The sequence below is a fragment of the Polypterus senegalus genome, chromosome 13 (genome assembly GCF_016835505.1).
Source record: "Polypterus senegalus isolate Bchr_013 chromosome 13, ASM1683550v1, whole genome shotgun sequence".
Lineage (NCBI taxonomy): Eukaryota > Metazoa > Chordata > Cladistia > Polypteriformes > Polypteridae > Polypterus > Polypterus senegalus.
The window spans coordinates 55,016,170-55,037,719 of NC_053166.1; the positions used below are offsets into that span (position 1 = coordinate 55,016,170).

Genomic DNA, 21,550 nt, shown 5'->3' on the forward strand with positions numbered 1-21,550 from the left:
AAACTGACATCCTATAAAATACACAACCATACCAATAATAAAAATAAATCACAATATTGACATAAATAATAATAATAAAAGAATACAAAATGAACAAAGTTCGCATGAAAAAGGATTTTAAGTGCAACCCAGGTGGAAATAAGTTGGCAGATGGTTACCTAAAAACAGAACAGTACAGGCCATCACCTATTTTAATTTATCTGACACAGGCACATCTAGATATTTTTTATTTTTTGTTTTGCTTTTTACATGATAGATTTGTTTGATTTTAAAGTTGTCAGTTATGTTCAGGCATTCATTTTTAGAAAAAGTTATTAAATGATGATGGATTAGTGATCAATGCTGTCTGCAGACTAAATGTACAATGGAATTAAAGATGAAGCTAATTCTCAAGCAGCAATTCAGTTTACGGCTTCCCACTGTCTCTTGTAGAATGGAAGATCAGACACTCAGTGATTCATTTCTCTCTGAGTATTTGTAGTGCTTGGCTTTTACTTGCTAACTCAGCTCCTACCCTTGTCACTTCCTTCTCTATTTTAATAACCAACAGAAATGCAATGGTATCTGTTCTGGACCTTTTAACTACAAGTGCCAATATTGTCGTCAGACTGCAGCATCTGAAAAACCATCATGGTATTGTTTTTCTGTGTGTGCAATACATAAGACATGTTCTGGTGTTGTGGTGAGCATTGCTGTTTGAGGACAGTTATTAAGTTTGAACTGTGATCTTTAGTTAAAAACAATCTGTCACATATCCCCATACTTGGAGCATTGTCATTGGTGACACATCTATGCCACATAGTCCAAAAGTATAAATAATAAAATCAGCATCAGTACTCAATTAAAAGGAGTGAACACAATGTAAAAGCATTCATTAAATGCAGGAAAGGTAATTTCTGTTAGAAAAAAAAATATTTTTAAATAGAAAAAAAAAAAACCATAAAATAATTTAATCATGATTTTTACTCACAGCTGGCTCCATTTAAAATATTTTTAGAATAAACAAATGTGCAATGCCATTGAGGGCAAAACCTTCATGTGCAAAGAATGTATAATGGACTGAGACCAAAAAACTTTTACAAAATGTTTTCCTATTTATATCTGTAACAATTTTATTGCCAAAATTGGAAAGTTAAGATTACTTTTGTAAAAAAAAAAAAATAGATTTGATTGAGTAAATTGGAAGTTCCCATGTGCTGATACTTTATTATCAATAGATTTTGATCATTTAACATAGTATGCCATATCTGATAACAATCATTAATTCCATTCAAGATTTATGTGTGGCACAAGAAGCCAAGTACACAAATATCTACAGAGATGCTCAAAATGTGTTGATGTGTTCAAAAGTCAAAGTTGAGATTTCATTCTCATTTCTGTTGTGTATTAGCAGGGGTATCTGCTGCAGCCAGGGTGGAATAAAGTGCAGAGGCAGCCACTCAATGAATGACACAGAGAGAAAAATGTTGGCTTCAAACCAAAATTTCCCTAACTAAACCCACCATATAGAAAGCAACTTGGCAAACTTGTGCTTCAAATCACAAGAATGTCTCCTAGTGGCACATCCCTAATAAACCACAGGTGTGGTCATTAAATAAAGTTCCCTAAGGTAAATATTTGACAATGAAACATAGCCTATGATGTTCCCTGTGCAAACATTGAATGTGTATCAAATTTGACAGAAGTTCAAAGTGTGGATATGAATACTGGAAAACATACACTCAGCTTTAGATATTAGATATTTTAGTACATTGCACAACTGTCATTATTGAACATACCTGAATGACACTGTTCTTACTTATTCCTTAGATGGTCAACACTTTTTTGTTATTGTGTTATGTATAAAAATGTTCTTGTAAGCAAGACCAAATTATGATGCACAAAATTCTATGAATGCATCTATAATAATCAAAAAACTATAAATTCATATGTGTAGAAATACATATATGTACATTACGATAAAAGAAGAACACAAATAAGCAGATAAAGATTTGGGGAGCCTCCCCACATACTGGTTGCAAATCCCAATTTCGAAAAAAGCGGTCAAAATAAATCAAAACAGACATTTGACAGTCACACAATGGGCTCCCAGAGCTTTTAATGAGGTGTTAAGAGGAAATACAATCAAACAGATATGAGGTGATTTCAGAAGTGGGTGGATGGCAGTGAAGTCGTCAGAATAAGACAGAAGCGAGGTAAGCCAGTGGAGCCGGAGTAGAATCTTCAGTAAGGACGTGGAGGTTTTTTCTGATATGAACATTTTTTATTCTGTTTTTCTGCTGATGTAAGAGAAAAAGCATTTGTACTCTGTTCCAAACCCCCATTCTGCGTTCTTTGGTGCCCTATCAAGCCCTTTGGTTGCCCCTTATTCGTGCGTGTATGACTATATGTATGTGTGTGTGTATATGTATATATATATATAGTGGAGCGACCCGGACACAGACAGGCGGAGATGTTGTTAATCACCACCACACGTATTTATTTACAATAATATTTACAATTATTAGTCACTCAGACTCCGTCTTGTGCACAAATACCCCAACACACAGTCCTGGCCACACAAAAGTCTTCTCTTCGGGCCGCCTCCACACTCCTCTCGTGCCTCGTCCTTCTTCCACCCGACTCCAGCCCTGAATGAAGGGAGACGGCCCCTTTTATCCATGCCCCGGATGAGCTCCAGGTGTGTTCAACACTCCCCCGTTGGCCAAGCCCTAGCATGGCGGAAGTGCCGGCTGTTATCCCGGCAGCTCTCCGGGTCTCCTCTTAAATCTTCCCCCCCAGCACTTCCTGGTGTGGCGGAAGTGCTGAGGTAACAGGTCCCCAAGGCATTGGGGCGCCTCATGGCGGTGACCACGGGCCCCTACAGGGTGGGGCTTCCATGCCCTCAACCTGTGACCCCCAAAGCAACCAGGATGGCGGCCCCCACGTGATCCAGGGTGGGTGCAGACCCACATCCGGTCCCTCACGGTGTCCTGGCCGGGTCGTTGCCCCTGGCATCCCTGATAATATATATATACACTTTGTACACTATATGGCATTGACAAAAATTATGATATTCTTAATTTAATATTTGTTGCACAACCTTTAGAGGTAATCACTCCAAAAATACAATTCCTGGAGCTCTCAATGTTGCTTCTGAACCTGTCAACAAGTAGCTTGGCCCACTCTTCTTGAACATACTGCTCCAGCTATGTGAAGTTTGAACGGGGCCTTCTCCAGACTGCAGACTTAGAATAGTCCAATGTTTGCTTCCTAATCATTCTTAGGTGCTTTCGGCTGTGTGTTTTGGAGGAGAATCCATATTAATATTTGCAACTGTTGTCACAGGAACATCAAGTTACTTGGAATTGATCTTATAGTCTTTGCCTTTCTGATCTCCTGAGACAACTCTCTCCTTTGCTTTCTCTGGTCCATGTTCATTGCGGGACACACAATGATACCAAACAGCAGAGTGACTCTTTTTCTCCATTTATATAGGCTGGATGACTGATTGGACAATTGGAGATGTGATACTAATTAAAGAAAACAGCTAGATTAAAAAAGTCAATTATTTATATACTTTACCGGGGTTACCAACAAATGTGTCAATTTTAGAATATCTTTATACAATAAGCAATACTTTATTCTTTTTCACACTTGCTTTGCTTTACTCAATGACATATCCAAGGCATGCAGGTATATACAGGACAACGGCTTTTCATTTAATCACTTTTCAGGAGGTGTACAGCACTTTTTCAATGAGCTGTAACGGTACCAACAAAATTATTAACGTCTATAAATAGATATATACAGTATATGATATTTTGAAGTATGTGATGTTGTCTTTTTCTTTTTTTGTGTGTGTGTAATAGGATTTACAGTGATGACTGGTTAAATAGTTAGGTTTTCAGCCAGACGACAATTAATCAAAGCCCGCTTTCTTTTCAGTTCATTTAAGGAAATAAACTGCAGAAAGTTTATACCCCAGATGAAAGGTTCTCGTAAAGTTCAGAAGTGTTGGCAGTGGAGGAGAATGTTATCCATTTTAGAACGTTCTTTTCATTCTGACTAGACATTGGCCCTTTGACATTTGGCAAAAACTATCTGTCCCCTCTTCTGACAAAACCCATTCCTCCCTGCTGCCTTAGACCAAGAAAATAAAAAAAACGCAAACCTGGAAGGACTGAAAAGGAGTTACCGCAATGTTGTACTACCAAGTAATCATTAGAAATGGGCAGTTCGACACAAACACAAATCATTGAAATCTATGAAATGAGGATGTTATTTCTGTCAATTTGTTTTAACTCTAGCCATTCCCTAGGGTAATAGCCATCTAATCACCTTCACTGGATGTTTATTTTCTGTTTAAAAGGTCTAAAGCTCCTGAATCACAAAGCATTAACTGTTTTGAATATTTAAAGTTTTGTATAAATAACATTTTTTGTTGAACAGATAATGCTACTTTCTAGTTTTCATTTTTCTTTTCCACTGATATAAAATTAAAGCACTCTTTAAGAATATACTTAAAAGTTCCATCATCAGAATAAGAGCTTCCATTATTTTAGTTATTTACAACCTGTATTAACATATTTCAATAAAGAGAGTGTTTATCTTACATGTTTTTAGATATACAGTAGCTAAGGGAATACAGTACATACAGTTAAGAAGTCAATTCAATGTAATTTCTGTCATTGGAAGCCCAGTCATAAAGTGCAAAGAGTACAAAGGCCTTCAGTCAGGCTGACTGGCTGTTCTAAGCTGTCCCAGTGTATTTGAAGGTGTGTAAGTGTGACAGCACCTTGCAATGAACTGATGTTCTATCTTGGATCGTTTTCAATATTGTAAAAGATTGATAGATATATAGACAGTTTTTGCTTTACTGTAAAAAAAGTATAATAATGTGTAAGACTTTTAAACAAAAAAACTTACTGTAAATGTAAATATTTCTATGTCACTATGTTTCTATTGCAGGTTGCACGGTGGCACAGTGGGTAGTGCTGCTACCTCACAGTTAGGAGACCCAGGATCGCTTCCTGGGTTCTCCCTGTGTGGAGTTTGCATATTCTCCCCGTGTCTGCGTGGGTTGCCTCCCACAGTCCAAAGACATGCAGGTTAGGTGGATTGGCGATTCTAAATTGTCCTGTGTGTGTGTGCACCCTGCTGGCGACCTGTTTCCTGCCTTGTGCCCAGTGTTGGCTGGGATTGGCTCCAGTTAGGATTTAGCAGGTTGGATAATGGATGGATGGATTTTGTATTGCATGATCAATTAATAAGCTAATGACTTCAGATATGTGCTGCATTTGCTGATTGTTTTCAAGGACAAATGTAATGCATTCTCTGCTGTATAACATTATTACAGCTTTCCTGTATTCAGCATGCAGTCACATTCTCTTTTTCTTACAGCAATGGCCGTAAACACGGTGGAGTAGATATTAAATGTGGAGATGGTTCGACTGTTTATGCCCCTTTTGATGCAACACTTACTGGCCAAGCTCGACCCTACGGAAATGGAAATGCAATTGATAATGGAGTTGGTTTATCAGGGCAAGGTAAAGTATTCATGTTTAAAATTAACAGGAGATATTTTATTAGTTTACTAGCTGATTACCCAGTGGCTTCGCTCACTGAGTGCAAGGGAAAAAAATAAAATGTAGTATATAAATTATTAAACAGTAAAACATTAACATGTAAGAAGTAAAGATACATTGAGCAATACTGGAGTGCTTTCGGGTAAAGTACATTTTAAAGGTGCTATAACACAACAGGTAAGTAGCACAAACAGCAGCTTAAATGTATTTGGATCATCTCATCAGTTTCAGATCCCATGTGAAAGGCGCTACATGACCACTGTGGTAAAGAAATTACATTTTCTATGCGATCTTGCAAATTTCTGCCTGACAACCATGCACTACGTGCCTGTGATTTAAGAGAAAAAATATTCTGAGAAATGTGGACGCTGCCCTTCCGTGCTTAACGGGCAGAAGGTCCAAACAATTCCCAAGTCTAAAACTTAACACGAAGAGGTCGGTACATCTTCTTAGATGTAAACCCTCCGTCTTCTTAAAATAATTCATCACATAAGCAAACTTGAATGTTGCGGGGTTTTAGTGACCTGAACTCACCTTAAGGGAGAGTAAGTAGTCATGCAGCGCAATTTAAAAAAAGAGTTTTGCTTCAATGGCGCCTATTACACTCATTTGCAAAGATTTCCACTCTCCCAGGAGCCGAGGGGGACTCAAAGTGTCAGAAACAGTGTGAGAAGAGAAGACGCCGCCCAAAACTGCGAAGCTTTCGACCCAGTGGAGCAGCCCGACATTCCGCGCCTCCCAGCGTCCACTTTGTTCTCAAGACCCCTCGCTGCTGAAGGCGGTGTCGTCTTCACATTGTTTACAGCTCGGCGCAGTTAAAAAGTAGAAAGACGCAAAGCTATTTTCCTCATCTCTTCTACTATCAAGTACTGGCAATTGAAAAAAAGTTATAATGTGGCTGTTTCAGCGACAGTCACGTGGACAAATAAATAAAACTTCTCTGTCAGAACGCTCCTGGCGGCAGACGGCTGAGCCCTGGAGTCCAGAGAGGAGGGCTGTGAGAGGGCGATGCGGGGCGCACTTCTATGGGATAGATCGGCGTGTTTGTGTTTACTTCTTTTCAATATCAGTAAAATAACTCTCACACAAATAATAACAATTCATAAAGACAATAGAAAAATGGCGTCCACAAACGAAGTGATTAGTTCCTGTATTATAATATGTTCTGTGGTCATACGTAATTTCTGTTTCAAACATTAAAAGAATTTTATATATATAGATTTTAGCATTCACGAGTGAGAATGACTTCAAAACCATTTTAACTGTTATTTTAAATATTAAAACAATTTATTAATTTGAAAATATAAGTTCACATGATTCAGGTAAGGATAAAGCTGTCAGGGTTTTTCACTCATTAATTGGGTTTAACAGTTTTGTGCTCTGAGATTTTCTTGTTTTTCTCTCATTTTGTACTGCTCAAATGGTATTCTTACATTGTTCCATTGTTTTCTTTTCTTTTCACTTTTTTAGCATCATAGAGTTTCTTTTGTTTCATTTTTCCAAAAAGATAGTTCAATTTTAATCAGGTACTTCCATTTGTCTGTTTTAATAAATGATCAAAACTAACCCTTGAGGAATCATTTATAGGAACCTTAGTTTAAGAGTTATATGTGGACACTACATGACAGAAAGCAGATGGGAAAAACAGACTAAGGAAATAAATCCAAAATGTTGTTGATGTATGCCATCTTAAAATAGCATGTGCACAGGAATGCCATAAGCCTCATTTGTCAACCGGAAAAAGGCATCATTAAAATAAACAACATTCAAGCACCCATAACAATAAAATGGCTGCATGAAAAGTAATACTGTAGCGACACTGAACCAGTTACACCTGCCAGGGATGATCCACAGTATGAGCTGGCATTTGAGCTGTAAATAAGCATCTTTAGAGCCAGGGACTGGGCACCTACTGTATAAAAATAGCATGCCTGCAAGTCACATGCTTTTCTAGCTTAATGTGGCTAAACCTAGTCGTCCTTTTAAGAAAAAACAAATGAATAAATAATAACCACATTATAACTCAAGACTCTGACAAGTGGTCATGACACCAGTTTTAAATTGGCAGTGTGGTGTGGTGGTTAAGCCTTTGGATTTCAAACCCTGATGTTGTGGGTTCAAATCCTACTACTGACCCTTGAACATAAGCAAGTCACTTAAGCTGCCTGTGCTCCCATTGGAAAACCAAAAGAAATGTAACCCATTGTATCAGAAGTGTTGTAAGTTGCTTTGGATAAAGGTGCCAAATAAGTAAATGTCAATATTCAAGTTAGCATTAGGACTTGACAGAGATTTTAGAATCACATGCAGTTTCTTATCTTTATTTCTCTCTGTCTTCTTTCTTTCTTCTTCTTCTTTTGGCTGCTCTGGTTAAGGGTCACCACAGCGGATCATCTTCTTGCATATCTTTCTGTCCTCTGCATTTTGTTCTGTTACACCCATCACCTGCATGTCCTCTCTCAACACATCCATAAACCTTCTCTTAGGCCTTCCTCACTTTCTCTTCCCTGGCAGCTCTATCCATAGCATCCTTCTCCCAATATACTCAGCATCTCTACTCTGCACATGTCCAAACCAACGCAATCTTGCCTCACTCACTTTGTCTCCCAATCGTTCAACTTAAGCTGATCCTCTAATGTACTCATTTCTAATCCTGTCAATCCTCATCACACCCAGTGCAAATCTTAGCATATTTAACTCTGCTACCTTCAGCTCTGTCTCCTGCTTTCTGGTCAGTGCCTCTGTATCCAACCCATATAACATCTCACTACCGTCCTGTAGACCTTCCCTTTCACTTTTGCTGATATCCGTCTATCACAAATCACTCCTGACACTCTTCTCCACCCATTCCACCCTGCCTGCAGTCTCTTTTTCACTTCTCTTCCACAAACCCCGTGACTCTGTACTGTTGATCCCAAGTATTTAAACTCATCCAACTTCTCAAATTCTACTCCTTGCAACCTCACCATTCCACTGACCTCCCTCTCATTTACACACATGTATTCTGTCTTGTTCCTACTGACCTTCATTCCTCTCCTCTCTAGAACATATCTCCACCTCTCCAGGGTCTCCTTGACCTGCTCCCTACTATCGTTACAGATCACAATATCATTGCAAATATCATAGTCCATGGGGACTCCTGTCTAATCTCGTCTGTCAACCTGTCCATCACCATTGCAAATAAGAAAGGGTTCAGAGCTGATCCCTGATGTAATCCCTCCTCCACCTTGAATGCATCCATCACTTCTACCGCAAACCTCACCACAGTCACACTTCCCTCGTACATATCCTGTACAACTCTTACATACTTCTCTGCCACTCCTGACTTCCTCATACAATACTACAACTGTTCTCGAGGCACCCTGTCATATGCTTTCTCCAGGTCCACAAAGACGCAATGCACCTCCTTCTGGCCTTCTCTAAACTTCTCCATCAACACCTTCAGAGCAAACATCGCATCTCTGCTGCTCTTTCTTGGTATGAAACCATACTGCTGATCACTAATCATCACCTCACTTCTTAACCGACCTTCCACTACTCTTTCCCATTACTTCATGCTGTGGCTCATCAATTTTATCCCCTTATAATTAATACAGTCCTGCACATCCCCCTTATTCTTAAATATCGGCACCAGTACACTTCTTCTCCACTCCTCAGGCATCCTCTCACTTTCCAAGATTCCATTAAATAATCTGGTTAAAAACTCCACTGCCATCTCTCCTAAACATCTCCATCTTTCAACAAGTATGTCATCTGGACCAACGGCTTTTCCATTCTTCATCCTCTTCATAGCTGTCCTTATTTCCGCCTTGCTAATCCGTTACACTTCCTGATTCACTATCTCCACATCATCCAACCTCTTCTCTCTCTCATTCTCTTCATTCATCAGCCTCTTAAAGTACTCTTTCCATCTGCTCAACACACTCTCCTCGCTTGTGAGTACGTTTCCATCTTTATCCTTTACCACCCTAACCTGCTGTACATCTTTCCCAGCCTGGTCCCTCTGCCTAGCCAATTGGTACATGTTCTTTTCTCCGTCCTTAGTGTCCAAACTCCCATACAACTCATCATATGCCTTTTCTTTAGCCTTCACCACCTCTCTCTTCACCTTGTGCCTTATCTCCTTGTACTCTTGTCTACTTTCTGCATCACTCTGACTATCCCACTTCTTCTTTGCCATCATCTTCCTCTGTATACTCTCCTGTACTTCCTTGCTCAACCACCAGGTTTCCTTTTTCCTCTTTCCTCTGTCCAGATGTCACGCCAAGCACCCTTCTTGATGTCACCCTTACTACATCTGCTGTAGTTTCCCAACTGTCTAGTAACTCTTTACTACCACCAGTGCCTGTCTCATCTCCTCCCTAAACTCAACCTTGCAGTCTTCCTTTTTCGACTTCCACCATTTGATCCTCTCCTCATTCTCTTCCTCTTCTTGATCTCCAACGTCATCCTACAGACCACAAACCTATGCTGCTTAACTACACTTTCCCCTGCCACCACTCTGCAGTCTTCAATCTCCTTCAGATTTTGTAAGATTCAGATTTCTGACAGTTCAATTTAAGATCTCTTCTACTTAGTAATAAAAGCCAAAAAAACAAACAGTTTTTGGAAGAAAATGTGTTTGTTGATTAAACTCAGTGACTCATAAAAACATTCTGGGATGCCTGGTGATTATTATTATTATTATTATTATTATTTTGCACCATTAGAGCCGCGAGAGAAGTCACATTGCCTTTTTTGGCTGTTGGTGACTTCTGCTAAAAAAAAAGAAAAAAAATGTGTGCTGTGTGAATTGTAGCAAATTCTGTCAGCATCTTCTGTGTCCAAAACTCTGATTATTTGTGTTTAGTTAGCATTCTGAACATTAACTCACAATTACTCCTTTGTTGGAGTGGATACATGGCAAGCCCTGCATTCCCTCCTGTTACTGTCTAATTGAGCACTTGACACCAACAAGGTTAGCAATACATTACACTGAGCTAAAAATTCTAAATGACGAAGTGTGTCACTAGAAGGAATTTTAGCAGTCCTGACCTTTATGTGTAAACTGATAGTTGCACTCTTTCTTTCTAAGAAGAGAGGCGAGCATGGTTCTGGTTAACTATGTGGTTAGCCTGATTGGTAGCTTTAACAAATGCAATATTAGTGATAGAATAATATGGTATCATTTACAAGGGTGATTCCTGGCTTGTGTTCAGAGTTGTCCAATCAGCTTTGGGCTCTAAGGACCTGTGTTGCTTCAGAAAATATAAAAATGACTGAAAAATTATATAAAAGAATTCAATTATTTAATAAAATTTGGATAAAGATGCCAACTTGACAAAAAATATTTATATAAAGCCCACATATAAACATTAAAATTTAGAGCAAACTAAAATGCCCCAGCTAAGAATATATCCTTATCACATAATTACGTGGAATGTATCCTGTGCTTAGGTGATGACAAGCAGAAAATAAGATCCTCAAACAATGACATTGAGTCGAGTCCAATGGCAGAAGCAGCACTGAATCAATTTCATCTGGATAGCCTTGAGGGGTAGAATGAAAGCCTTTTTTCTTCAGAATCCAGTTTGTATTTGTAAATGAAACAACTGTCTAACCATATTCTTTATTTTGCGATTCTTTTTATTTGCACAGATTTGTCTTGTTGAGATCGATGTACAGTTTTTAGTATCTGTTCACTTTAGGTCATGTAATTTCTTTCTGTAAATTTAAAATAAATCAGCATACTTCTGATGAGCAGACATCTGTTTAAATAACCAAATATTAATCAGTCCAATGTCTGCTCATCACCTGGGGCCTCATGCATAACATTGTGCGTAGAATTCACGCTAAAACATTGCATAGAGACAAAAGCGGAAATGTGCGTATGCACAAAAAATCTAGATGCATAAATCAGTGTGTACCCCATCTTCCACGTTCTTCTGCTACATAACTCCTGGTCAGCATGAAAAGTAACGCATGTGCACGTACCTGCTGTCCCACCCCTTCTCCTCCCAGAATTACGTCTCTTTGAATATGCAAATAAATATAAATAGCCCTTAAGTTCAGCATTCTGTGAAAAGATAATGGCAGAAGCACGGGGGGAAATAGAAGATTTTCAGCAAATACTAAGTGGAGGCAAGGAAAAACGTACTATTTGTTAGTTTAAACAGTGGTATAAACAACAAAAAGAAGTTGATCGAGTGACATAGAGAAACGTGAAAGTTCAAGTTCACAAAGTCGCACAGTGCCTGAAATAAAAAAGAAGTTGTTACATATCAAAGGCGAGTCGTAGCCCACCGTCTGAGTGTCATATGGAAGCTTATCAGAGTACAAAGAAAAGAAAAAAAATAAGAACCCATTGGGAAAAAAGTTGGAAATAATCTCAAAATTTCCACCTTAATCTTGTAGTTTATTTTGTCATTACAGTAGAACGTCATAAACTTCATCTTAAAATCGTTTATTTTACTAGTTTCTCAAATCCTATCGTAATTAAAGTAGCATCTTAAATGCTTTGTTTTGTATTTGTTCTTCTACTGTATGTGCTATGTGTGTGAATCACTACGTGCTTCTTAAACAGGCTTTCTTTTCCTCCAACCGGACACAGAATCTATTACATTCATGATAGTACAGCTCTCTGAACAATTTAAATACTAAGATGTGTACTTGATATCATTTTCATAATGACTGGAATTAAAGCATGTATTAGACATGGGAACACAGTGGCGCAGTGATAGCTGGCACCTTGTCCAGAGATAGTTCCAGCCTCCCACAAGATGCTTGCTGTGCCTTTTGCGATGTTTGATGAAATAATTTATTGGAGCAGTACTGTCTCTTTCAAATGTAGTAACCCCCAATTCCTGTCCTTACTTTTCTTTCTCCAAGTAACTAACCACCACACAATCAGCTCTGTAATAGATGTAAAACCATCTGTAAGCTTAGAATGCAGATTCTTCAAAACTTTTAACGAGAATTGAAATATCTTCATAGTACATGTTTAATTATTATATCCATCTATCCATCTGGGGTTGCGCCAATCCCAGCGAGCATACAGCATGAGGCATGGACAATCCCTGAATGAGGCAACAATTCATCGCTAGCACTGAAACACTGTCCTCACGTGTTTAATTATTAACAATATAGATTATTTAAATGGTGTTAAAATTTTATCTGTATAATGTAATAAGCATACTGTGCTGAATTTCATTTTAAAAATGATATCAAGAGCTCCAAGAAGATAGCGCTTGGAAATTTAAATCGACTTAGAAGCTAGTCGTCATCATATGTAAATACACACTTTATAATGTGGCTCAGGTTGTGCAATATTATAACTGTATCACAAGTTTACAGTGAGGCAATTGTACTTATAAGTACAAACAGTTCTACCAGGAACACTTGATGGACTGATTGAGTGTGTTTATAGTTTTTGGGATGAAACTGTTTCTGAACCGCAAGGTCCCTACAGGAAAGGTTCTGAAACATTTGCTGTATGGAAGAAGTTCAAAGAGACTGTGCGCATGGCTGAGGCAGCGTATGCTTGATGCTGCATACCGATAATTCTCTTTCCGATCAGCTGCTGCAGAGCTGTGATTCCACACTCAGATGCCGTGGGATAAATACTCCGAGTGGTGCAGTGAGAGTAACAACACTAAAGCAGCTATGGTATTTGGAATAGTTTGGCCATTCTGTGGACCATTATATCATTACAGGTTAATTACAATCAGATGCCTTAAACTAATAAATGATATTCGGTTAATTTCAGTCTATTTGATAAAGCCACATCCGGGATGTGGATCTAAAAAAGAAAGGGAAACCACACTGGAACAATAGCACTGCTTTAACGTTGGGTGCCGCCAGTTTGCAAAACCGAGCGGAGAACTTGCTATGCCAGGGATTGAGCTGGCTTGAAAATGTGTGAGGCTTTACACCAAGTTTAGTTTTTATACATCATGATGTGAGTGTGGAAACGGGCATACACAACATTTTTGTGCATACACACTGTTTATACATGAGGCCCCTGATGTTTACCTATATTTATATGAGATGTCAGAGCCTGAGGCAAAGTATGATGTTGCGCTATAGTAATTGGTTCACATACTCAACAGGCTAAAGATCGGAGTATTACATTCATAGGTCTGAATCACAATCTGATTATTTGGGTGTTTATCTACCAGGTAACGCTTGTGGTTGGTCTGTCAGTCAGCAAACATCCGTAATGTCCTCTCAGTTGTAAGAAGAAGATCATAGATATGTAATACTATACCTGCCAAATAATACAGTAGAGTAAACAACATGTGTTTCTATATATCTAAGAAAATTCAGTGTTTTCTGAAATAATACAAACATGCTTATATTTTGGAAGCTGAAATTAATATAAATGTAGAGCAAGTAAAAAAGGAATCAGATTAGGCAATGATGGCAACAAAACATTGGCAGATCGGTCATTGCTTCCTACTCCTAATTGTAAATGATAGTACTTCTAAGATAGATATGTTGTAATTCTGTTCTGAGACTTTTTGGGCAAGGCAGACTCACATTTAGGAGTAAAGTGATCATACTCACTGATCATGGCACCAGAGAGTGGAAATGTGTTGATGTTGATTAGCTGTGCAAGGAAAAATTTCAGTGTACTCTATAAATGTGACAGTAATGACCCTATAAACCTATAAGACATGATGTTGCTGTTATTTTGAAAAAACAGAAAAGGAAACCAGAGATGACAGATTCCATTAAATGACAACTCTTTTCTCTTGCAGGTCTGTGTGTGAAACTGTTCTACCTGAAGCCATACAAATACACGGGTAGTGTCAAAAAGGGACAAGCAATTGGAACATTGCTGCCAATGCAAAAGGTGTATGCAGGTATCACCTCTCACATTCATGTGCAGATGTGTGATAAGTCTGATCCCACTAAATATCTGTAAACACTTCTCCTCTCATCTAGCTTCCCTCTGTCAAATCATATTATTGACAGCCTAATGGGTAAACTCTGGAATCTTAAGTATTCATTATACTGAAAAATTAATTTAAAGCAGATTAAAACTGATTTTGCACAAGCTTTGGAGGCATTCTTGATAAGGCACCATCCCAAATGAAAGAAACTATCTGTAAAAGTTTATTAAAAATCTTCGACCTAATCGTAAACTGTTATTATAAAAAATAGAGACCATTTGGGCAGTATTTGTTAACTCAATACAAGTATATAGTGAAGGAAGTAAACATTTTTATAGGAGTTCATTATTTTTAAAATTTAAACTAAACAAGGAGGCTTCTACTTGTGGGCACCTTCTAAGCTCAACTATATTATACTGCCTCTAGTAACATACTGTATTTTGAAACTGGTTATTCATGGGACCTACAAAACAATCACCATAGCAAACTGGCCTAAGTTAATGCATACTGGAGCTTTAGATTTCATGAGTGATTTGCTTGCTGAAACGTTCAATGAAATTTACAAAAAATGTAAATCTTAATTATTCATCTTGCAATTAACATTTTAAAATAAAAACACTGTTGCATGCAAGTTCTGCTTTTCATCTGTGTACTTCTTTTCTACCTGTTGCTTCACCAGATTACAGGATTAACATCTCAAAAGATGTCCCAGGTATAAAAATGTTTTTGACAAGCATAATAAGGTTTTATAAAGTTGGAAAACAGACATTTAACAAAAAAAGTCTATGTTCTTGTAACATAAAATAGCCATCTTAAAAGACATATCTTCCTCATAATGAGTTAATCACCCATTTTCACTCAGAACAGCCTGAATTTGTCTATTTTATTTCAAATATTTGACCTACGTCAAGCCCAATGTTAGAAAACATTAGAAAAAACAGGCCATTCAGTCCAAATAAGCTCACCAATCCTATCCGCCTAATTTCTCCAAAAAAGATCAAGTGAAGTTTCATAGGTCCCTAAAGTCCTACTGTCTAACACACTACTTGGAGATTTATTCCATGTCCCTATATTTCTCTGTGTGAAGAAAACCTTTCTTAAGTTTGTGTGGAATTTACCCTTCACAAGTTTCCAAATCTGTCCTAATGTTCTTGTTGCACTTATTTTAACGTAACAGTCTGGATCCACTGTACCAACCCCTTTCATAATTTTACAAAATTTCAGTGACATCACTCCATTTGATTGTGGCCCACTATTGTTAAGGTATAGCTTCTGGGAGCATTTATAGCTTTGGGTGCATATATATAGCTTTGAGTGCATTTATATATATGTATATATATTCCTATATTCAAAAATCTTATTCAGTTTCATTTCATTTCCCATTCACCAATGGGTGCACTTCTCTCATATGGATGCAGTTCTTTGGTAAATGTTAACTTCATAACATCACTGCAAATTTGCATTGTTGAACCACAGCAACATGGATCTATGAAGTTGCTGTCCTTCCACAACTATAATTAACTGTAATGTTTTTCCATTTTTTTCAATGTGCTGTTTTTTATGCTTCTTAGCCCACTGGTTTAGCAGATTTAGAAGACATGGCAATCTATCACAAGGATATTGTTCATTCTTATGTGTGTCATGCTAGCACTATATTTGTACTTGTTGACTGATTGTAGCCAAGTGTCATTATTATTCTTTATTGTTCCTTGGTGGTCTGGATGATCTCCAGTAGTTCCCTGGCATTTCTCCATGACCTCTCACCCTAATGCTCTTTGCAATATCTAGAATATTATTCACAATAAGTGGACATACCATATTATTATTCAAATTGGCTATAAATCTGTCTATGTGGGTTTCATTTTCTTCCTGAAAGATCTTCTCATGCTACTCAGCTGCCCTGAAGAACTTTAGCAGTCATAAATCTCCAAATTCTGATCATTGTTGGCTAACAGATGTTTCATCAACACTGGTGAGTCACATCTCCTCTTTGTGACAGACCTCTATAGTTTAGCCTGCCATGTAGATCTGATACGGGTATCCACCAGTTAGAGAGAGCATGATAGTTTAGAGATTACCTGATAAATGACCCCCTGCTGAAATGAGCAATGAGCAGATTCTCATACTGTATCAGTGTGCATGCGGTGTCCACTACAAGGACATAAGCACAGGGAGTCCAGTGGCTGGTTATTGATCACTAGTAGTTACTGCACTTTCAAAGAACCTTGGATGTTCAGTAGTGAAGGTGCCATAAATAGAATCACTTCTCATACTGTGCAGTGTGGTGACCAAAGCACACAGAATATTGTAAGGAGGCATTGTTGAACTGATGGATTAATCACTTCAGGTATTAAAACTGAAATCAAACAGCTTGTGTTTTTGTATAGTTATTAAAGGCATGGCCTCTAATAAACATTACTTGACAATAGTGTATAGATTCTGCTGACTTTCATTTTTAACCTTCACCTGAGTAGAAGCCTACTCACTTAGTAACACAAGTGTGAAGCCTTATGTACTCTCTTCCATTCTTGGGGTAGTGGAATAATGATAGTGAGGTAACAATCTACCTTAACAATTTAGAATACCATGGCTGCTTTGTTACCTACTCTCATTTGTTAAGAAATGCCACTCCGATTTACTGTACACTCATTTGTGCAGCCACTACAGCTGCAATGTAAAAACCGCCACATAAAGAACTCCAACTTACAACAATGTAATATATACTGTAAAACAAAACCTCAGTCCTCTCCTGTCCTTGCTCACCTGTAACAAGTGCAGGATGGTAGAAAATGGTCTGTTGCAGATTCTTACTGTGATTCTCACTAAGCATATAAACATAAAACAGGAATGCAAAACTCAGGTACAGTATGTAATTTGGCCTACTTGGACAGCTTTGTGTCTAAAATCTCCAGAGAAAACAAAAAACTCTTCACCATCTGGCTGCACTCATCATTTTTTGCCTATTTTGGTATGGGCTGGTTGTTTGTGCCAATAAATCTTTGATCTCATGTACATTCCTGGGAAAAATAGGAATAAAATAAAACTGAATAATACTATCACAGATGTGGTGTTATTCTTGCCTCCCGAAACTTGGAAGACTGCCTACTTTCTGTACAGTATGGTTTACTCATAGAAATTATAGAAAACTTCTGGTATGGACCATTTCTTTATAGCTATATGTTAATAAAGGAGGACTGCCCCAGGTTTAGAAAAATATAAATTCATTTTTCACTTCAATCTTACCATGAAGGGTATGGGTTTTGGCATCCTGTTTTCACTTTGCTTCATATTTTGGTTTATATGCAGTCTAACTAGTGGAATATAAAGTTTGGGCATAACATTCCTCGATTTATATTCAACAGTTTTTTTCAATAGAACATAACATTTTATTTGCCATTTTTTTTAGGTTTGTATTGCTTAGATCAGTGGTTCCCAAATTCAGTCCTGGGGACCCACTGTGGCTGCAGGTTTTTGTTCCAACCAGATTCAATCGGTGGTAATAATTGATAACAACTGATCCCATGTAATTAGCTGGTCATTTTGTCTCTTCTCTTATTCTGTATTCAGAAAAGCACAACAGTATGGTTTTTACATTTATGAGATATTTAGAAACATGGGCGGCACGGTGGCGCAGTGGGTAGTTAGGAGACCCGGGTTCATTTCCCGGGTCCTACCTGCGTGGATTTTGCATGTTCTCCCCGTGTCTGTGTGGGTTTCCTCCGGGTTACAGTTTCCTCCCACAATCCAAAGACATGTACAGTAGGTTAGTTGGACTGGCAATTCTCAATTGTCCCTAGTGTGTGCTTGGTGTGCAGGTGTGTGTGTGAGTGTGTGTGTGTGCCCAGCAGTGGGCTGGCGCCCTGCCCGGGGTTTGTTTCCTGCCCTGCGCCCTGTGTTGGCTGGGATTGGCTCCAGCAGATCCCCGTGACCCTGTAGTTAGGATATAGCGGGTTGGATAATGGATGGATTTAGAAACATTTCTATCTTTTTCTAAAGCTATAAATGCTTAACTCTTTTTTGTTGTTTTCTCCCCTTTTCCTGTGTAGTTTGCTCCCTTCATTTAACTCTAATAGTGACAATTAACAACCAGCACAGCAGACACCTGGGATGATGAAAGCAGAAACAACTTCAGTATCAGACGTGCTAATTAGTAAATAATCAATTAAATAACCTGGAGAAACAGAATGAAAATTGGGTTGAAAATACTGTTAACGACTTAAAAAAAACAATATATTCCCTATATAACTGCTTATTACATTTTAATAAAAAAATCTACCAAACTTAGTTTAAAAGTTCTACATTGCCTCCAAAACACAGAAACTGGGAAATAATGACTCTCTTAATTAGGTTAAGAATCCAATGAAAACGGAAGTTGGTTGCAACAAAAACCTACAGCCACAGTGGATTCCCAGTATCGAGTTTGGGAACCACTGGCTTAGGTGATGAAATTGTTGGGTCAATATAAACCACTAAATCCTTTTCAGAGGATGACTCCTGTTGGACAATGTTTCCCAACTTGTATTTGTAATTGGTGTTCCTTTTGCCCATGTGTCATTTATTACTAAAATATGAAAAAAATTCTGTTTGAACAATGTGTTTACACAGATTATTGTAGAAACGGAACACACATGAAATGCATGTGTTCCAAATAACGATCTATTATTTCCACTCTAAAACTCCAGCACTTCACTCCCAGATAATCAAGGCATGAGCTGGGAGAACTTTGTGCACGTTCTGCGGCAGTGGGGAGATGGAATAGCAGGCTGCTTGTGTTTATAGGCACATTTACAGGACAAAAGACGCTTATGGAGAGGTGTGAAAGGATTTAAGATGGGCCGGATTTACAAGTTTTTTCGTAGTCTTTGGTAATTCTAGTGTTAATATACATTTTCCAAATGTTTGCCCAGTTCTGAAGCTTGTTCGAGTCTTATTGAATCGTTTTTGGTGCATTCTTAGTGTTTACCAGTCCTCCAATTTTAGTTCCATCTGCCAATTCCATATTTACTAACTATACTGACATTTATGTCATTAGTAAAAATAAGAAAAAAATGGTCCCAAGAGAGACCCCTGAGGGACTCAACTGATGACCTCACTCCATGTGACACATTCTCCTCATATTGGTACTCTTTGTCTATTATTAACTAACCTGAGATTCAGTTTTGTAGGTTAGCGCTGATGCCTACAGCATATTGTTTACCATTGCTATGCTTTTTTGCCAGCCATGAAACAAAGAGGTCACATAACAACTTTTGTTATCAGGATTCACTATATAAGATGGAGGCTCACAGTTTCAGGTATCTGTGTGTTGGATTCACTCTTCTTGGAATGGTGTGTGCTTTCTGAAGAGTGTTACATAAAACCATAAGATTTTGTTTTAATCATTAATGATTAACAGCTGATTAGAAGTGGCCATTGGCTATAGGTGGACTACTATTTCTTTGACTTTGGCAAATAGGTAATCAGTCCATGACAATTAAAGAACCACTAGTGTAGGTAGACAAAGTTAACTTTTTTCATTATCATTTTAAGTGGCAGTATAGCACAGCAATTAATTTAGTTTAGTTGCTTTATCGATGTACAGTATGTTAAAAAGACAACTGAATTGTTTTTCTCATTTGCTCTCAATAAAAAGTTAACATGTAATAATAAATGCTTTGAGCCCTATGCTAGCTGTGATAGGCTCCAGCAGACCCCCGTGACCCTATTGAGGACTTAAGCAGGTTAGAAAATGACTGACTGGCTTCGACAACATTTCAGAACCAAAACTGTAACATAAATCACTTAGTACAGTATGTCATAAACTGCAACCTTACAGCCTGTAATTTCAAGAATAAAACAAATCCAATTTTCTGGCTCCTGTCCTCATGTATTTTGCTTATGCATATTGTGCATTTTTTAGAGTTATCTAATAGCACCTTCTATGGAGCACTTACTCCAGGAACTCACAACGTAGTTGAGGTTTCATGTTCTTAGCTGCCATGTCAGCAGATGTCCTTTTTCCAGGCCAGTGCTTCCTGTTGACCACAGTTCTCACTATCCCCACCACACTTTATTAATTTATTAACTATTTAGAAGCATATGTAACTGAACCTGTAAAGGAAAAAGAACACAGAAAAAGAGAATGATTGTAGTTTACACCCAAAAGAGTACTATTTGAGGGATTAACATAATCAAATACAAATACATTTAAGGAAGATACAAGTTTTGAGGTAAGGTAGTTTATTAAGGTAAGGAAGACATTTTGAGACAAGGTATTTGTACTCATTAATCTTGCCACTTGAGAGTAACAGTTTGTTGCATGTTGACTAGCCTATACAAGTAAGAATTTCACTGTACTCTGTACACATGACAATATTAGTCCTATAAACCTATATTATTCTTGTCATTCTGTCATGAATCTGATTGTTTTCAATGAAATTCTACATATAATTGTTCGTTAAACTCATGACATCATAAAACCACGATGGTATTGATGTTTTTGGCATTTGCATCACTATTTTGTAGTATTTTCTTAAGATTGTGGCCACGTAGTTTACTGGTAGTTGTCACCACGTGTCTGCCATGTGTCTGATGCTGTCGTGACACATTACATTACTAGGACTATGCAGTAATTCCAGGTGATGTCATTGTTAGGCAACTATTTAAGCAAGCAGTGCAATCACACCAGTATCTTAGCTTTGGATATTTTCCAAAACAAACTCTGTGTGAGTGAATTATATTTTCTTTTTGATAAGACTTTCTGCAAATCACTTTGGTTTCTGTGCCTTGCCTTCTGATATTTGAAAAATGTTTACTTTTACAAATTAACATTAATCTTACACAAGAAAATATTTCATGTTTAGTTAATTCCACCAAATATATATATATATATATATATATATATATATATATATAATATATATATATATATATATATATATATATATGTATGTAACCACTGCTGCTGCTATCATCATGTTAATTTATTGTAGTTAATGCAGAGCCGTAGAAAACAGAATGCTGTTTCCCACAGGCCACTAGAGAAGGACTTGGCCTTTATTCAGAATAGATTGTGATCATGGTACAGTGATGCAGAGATTCAAAGGCATACCAAAATGTACAGCCCAGTTC

General features: G+C 37.7%; 1 protein-coding gene across 1 annotated transcript in view; it reads left to right on the forward strand.

The window, feature by feature from the left end:
- LOC120542966 (leukocyte cell-derived chemotaxin-2-like) overlaps window positions 1–15,088 on the forward strand; it is a 36,797-nt gene extending 21,709 nt beyond the window's left edge. The window contains exons 4-5 of the mRNA XM_039775740.1: window positions 5,383–5,528; window positions 14,306–15,088. Coding sequence (XP_039631674.1) covers window positions 5,383–5,528; window positions 14,306–14,472 — 313 coding nt within the window. The 3' untranslated portion in view covers window positions 14,473–15,088. The remainder of the gene's footprint in view (window positions 1–5,382; window positions 5,529–14,305) is intronic.
- Window positions 15,089–21,550: the final 6,462 nt, after the last annotated feature.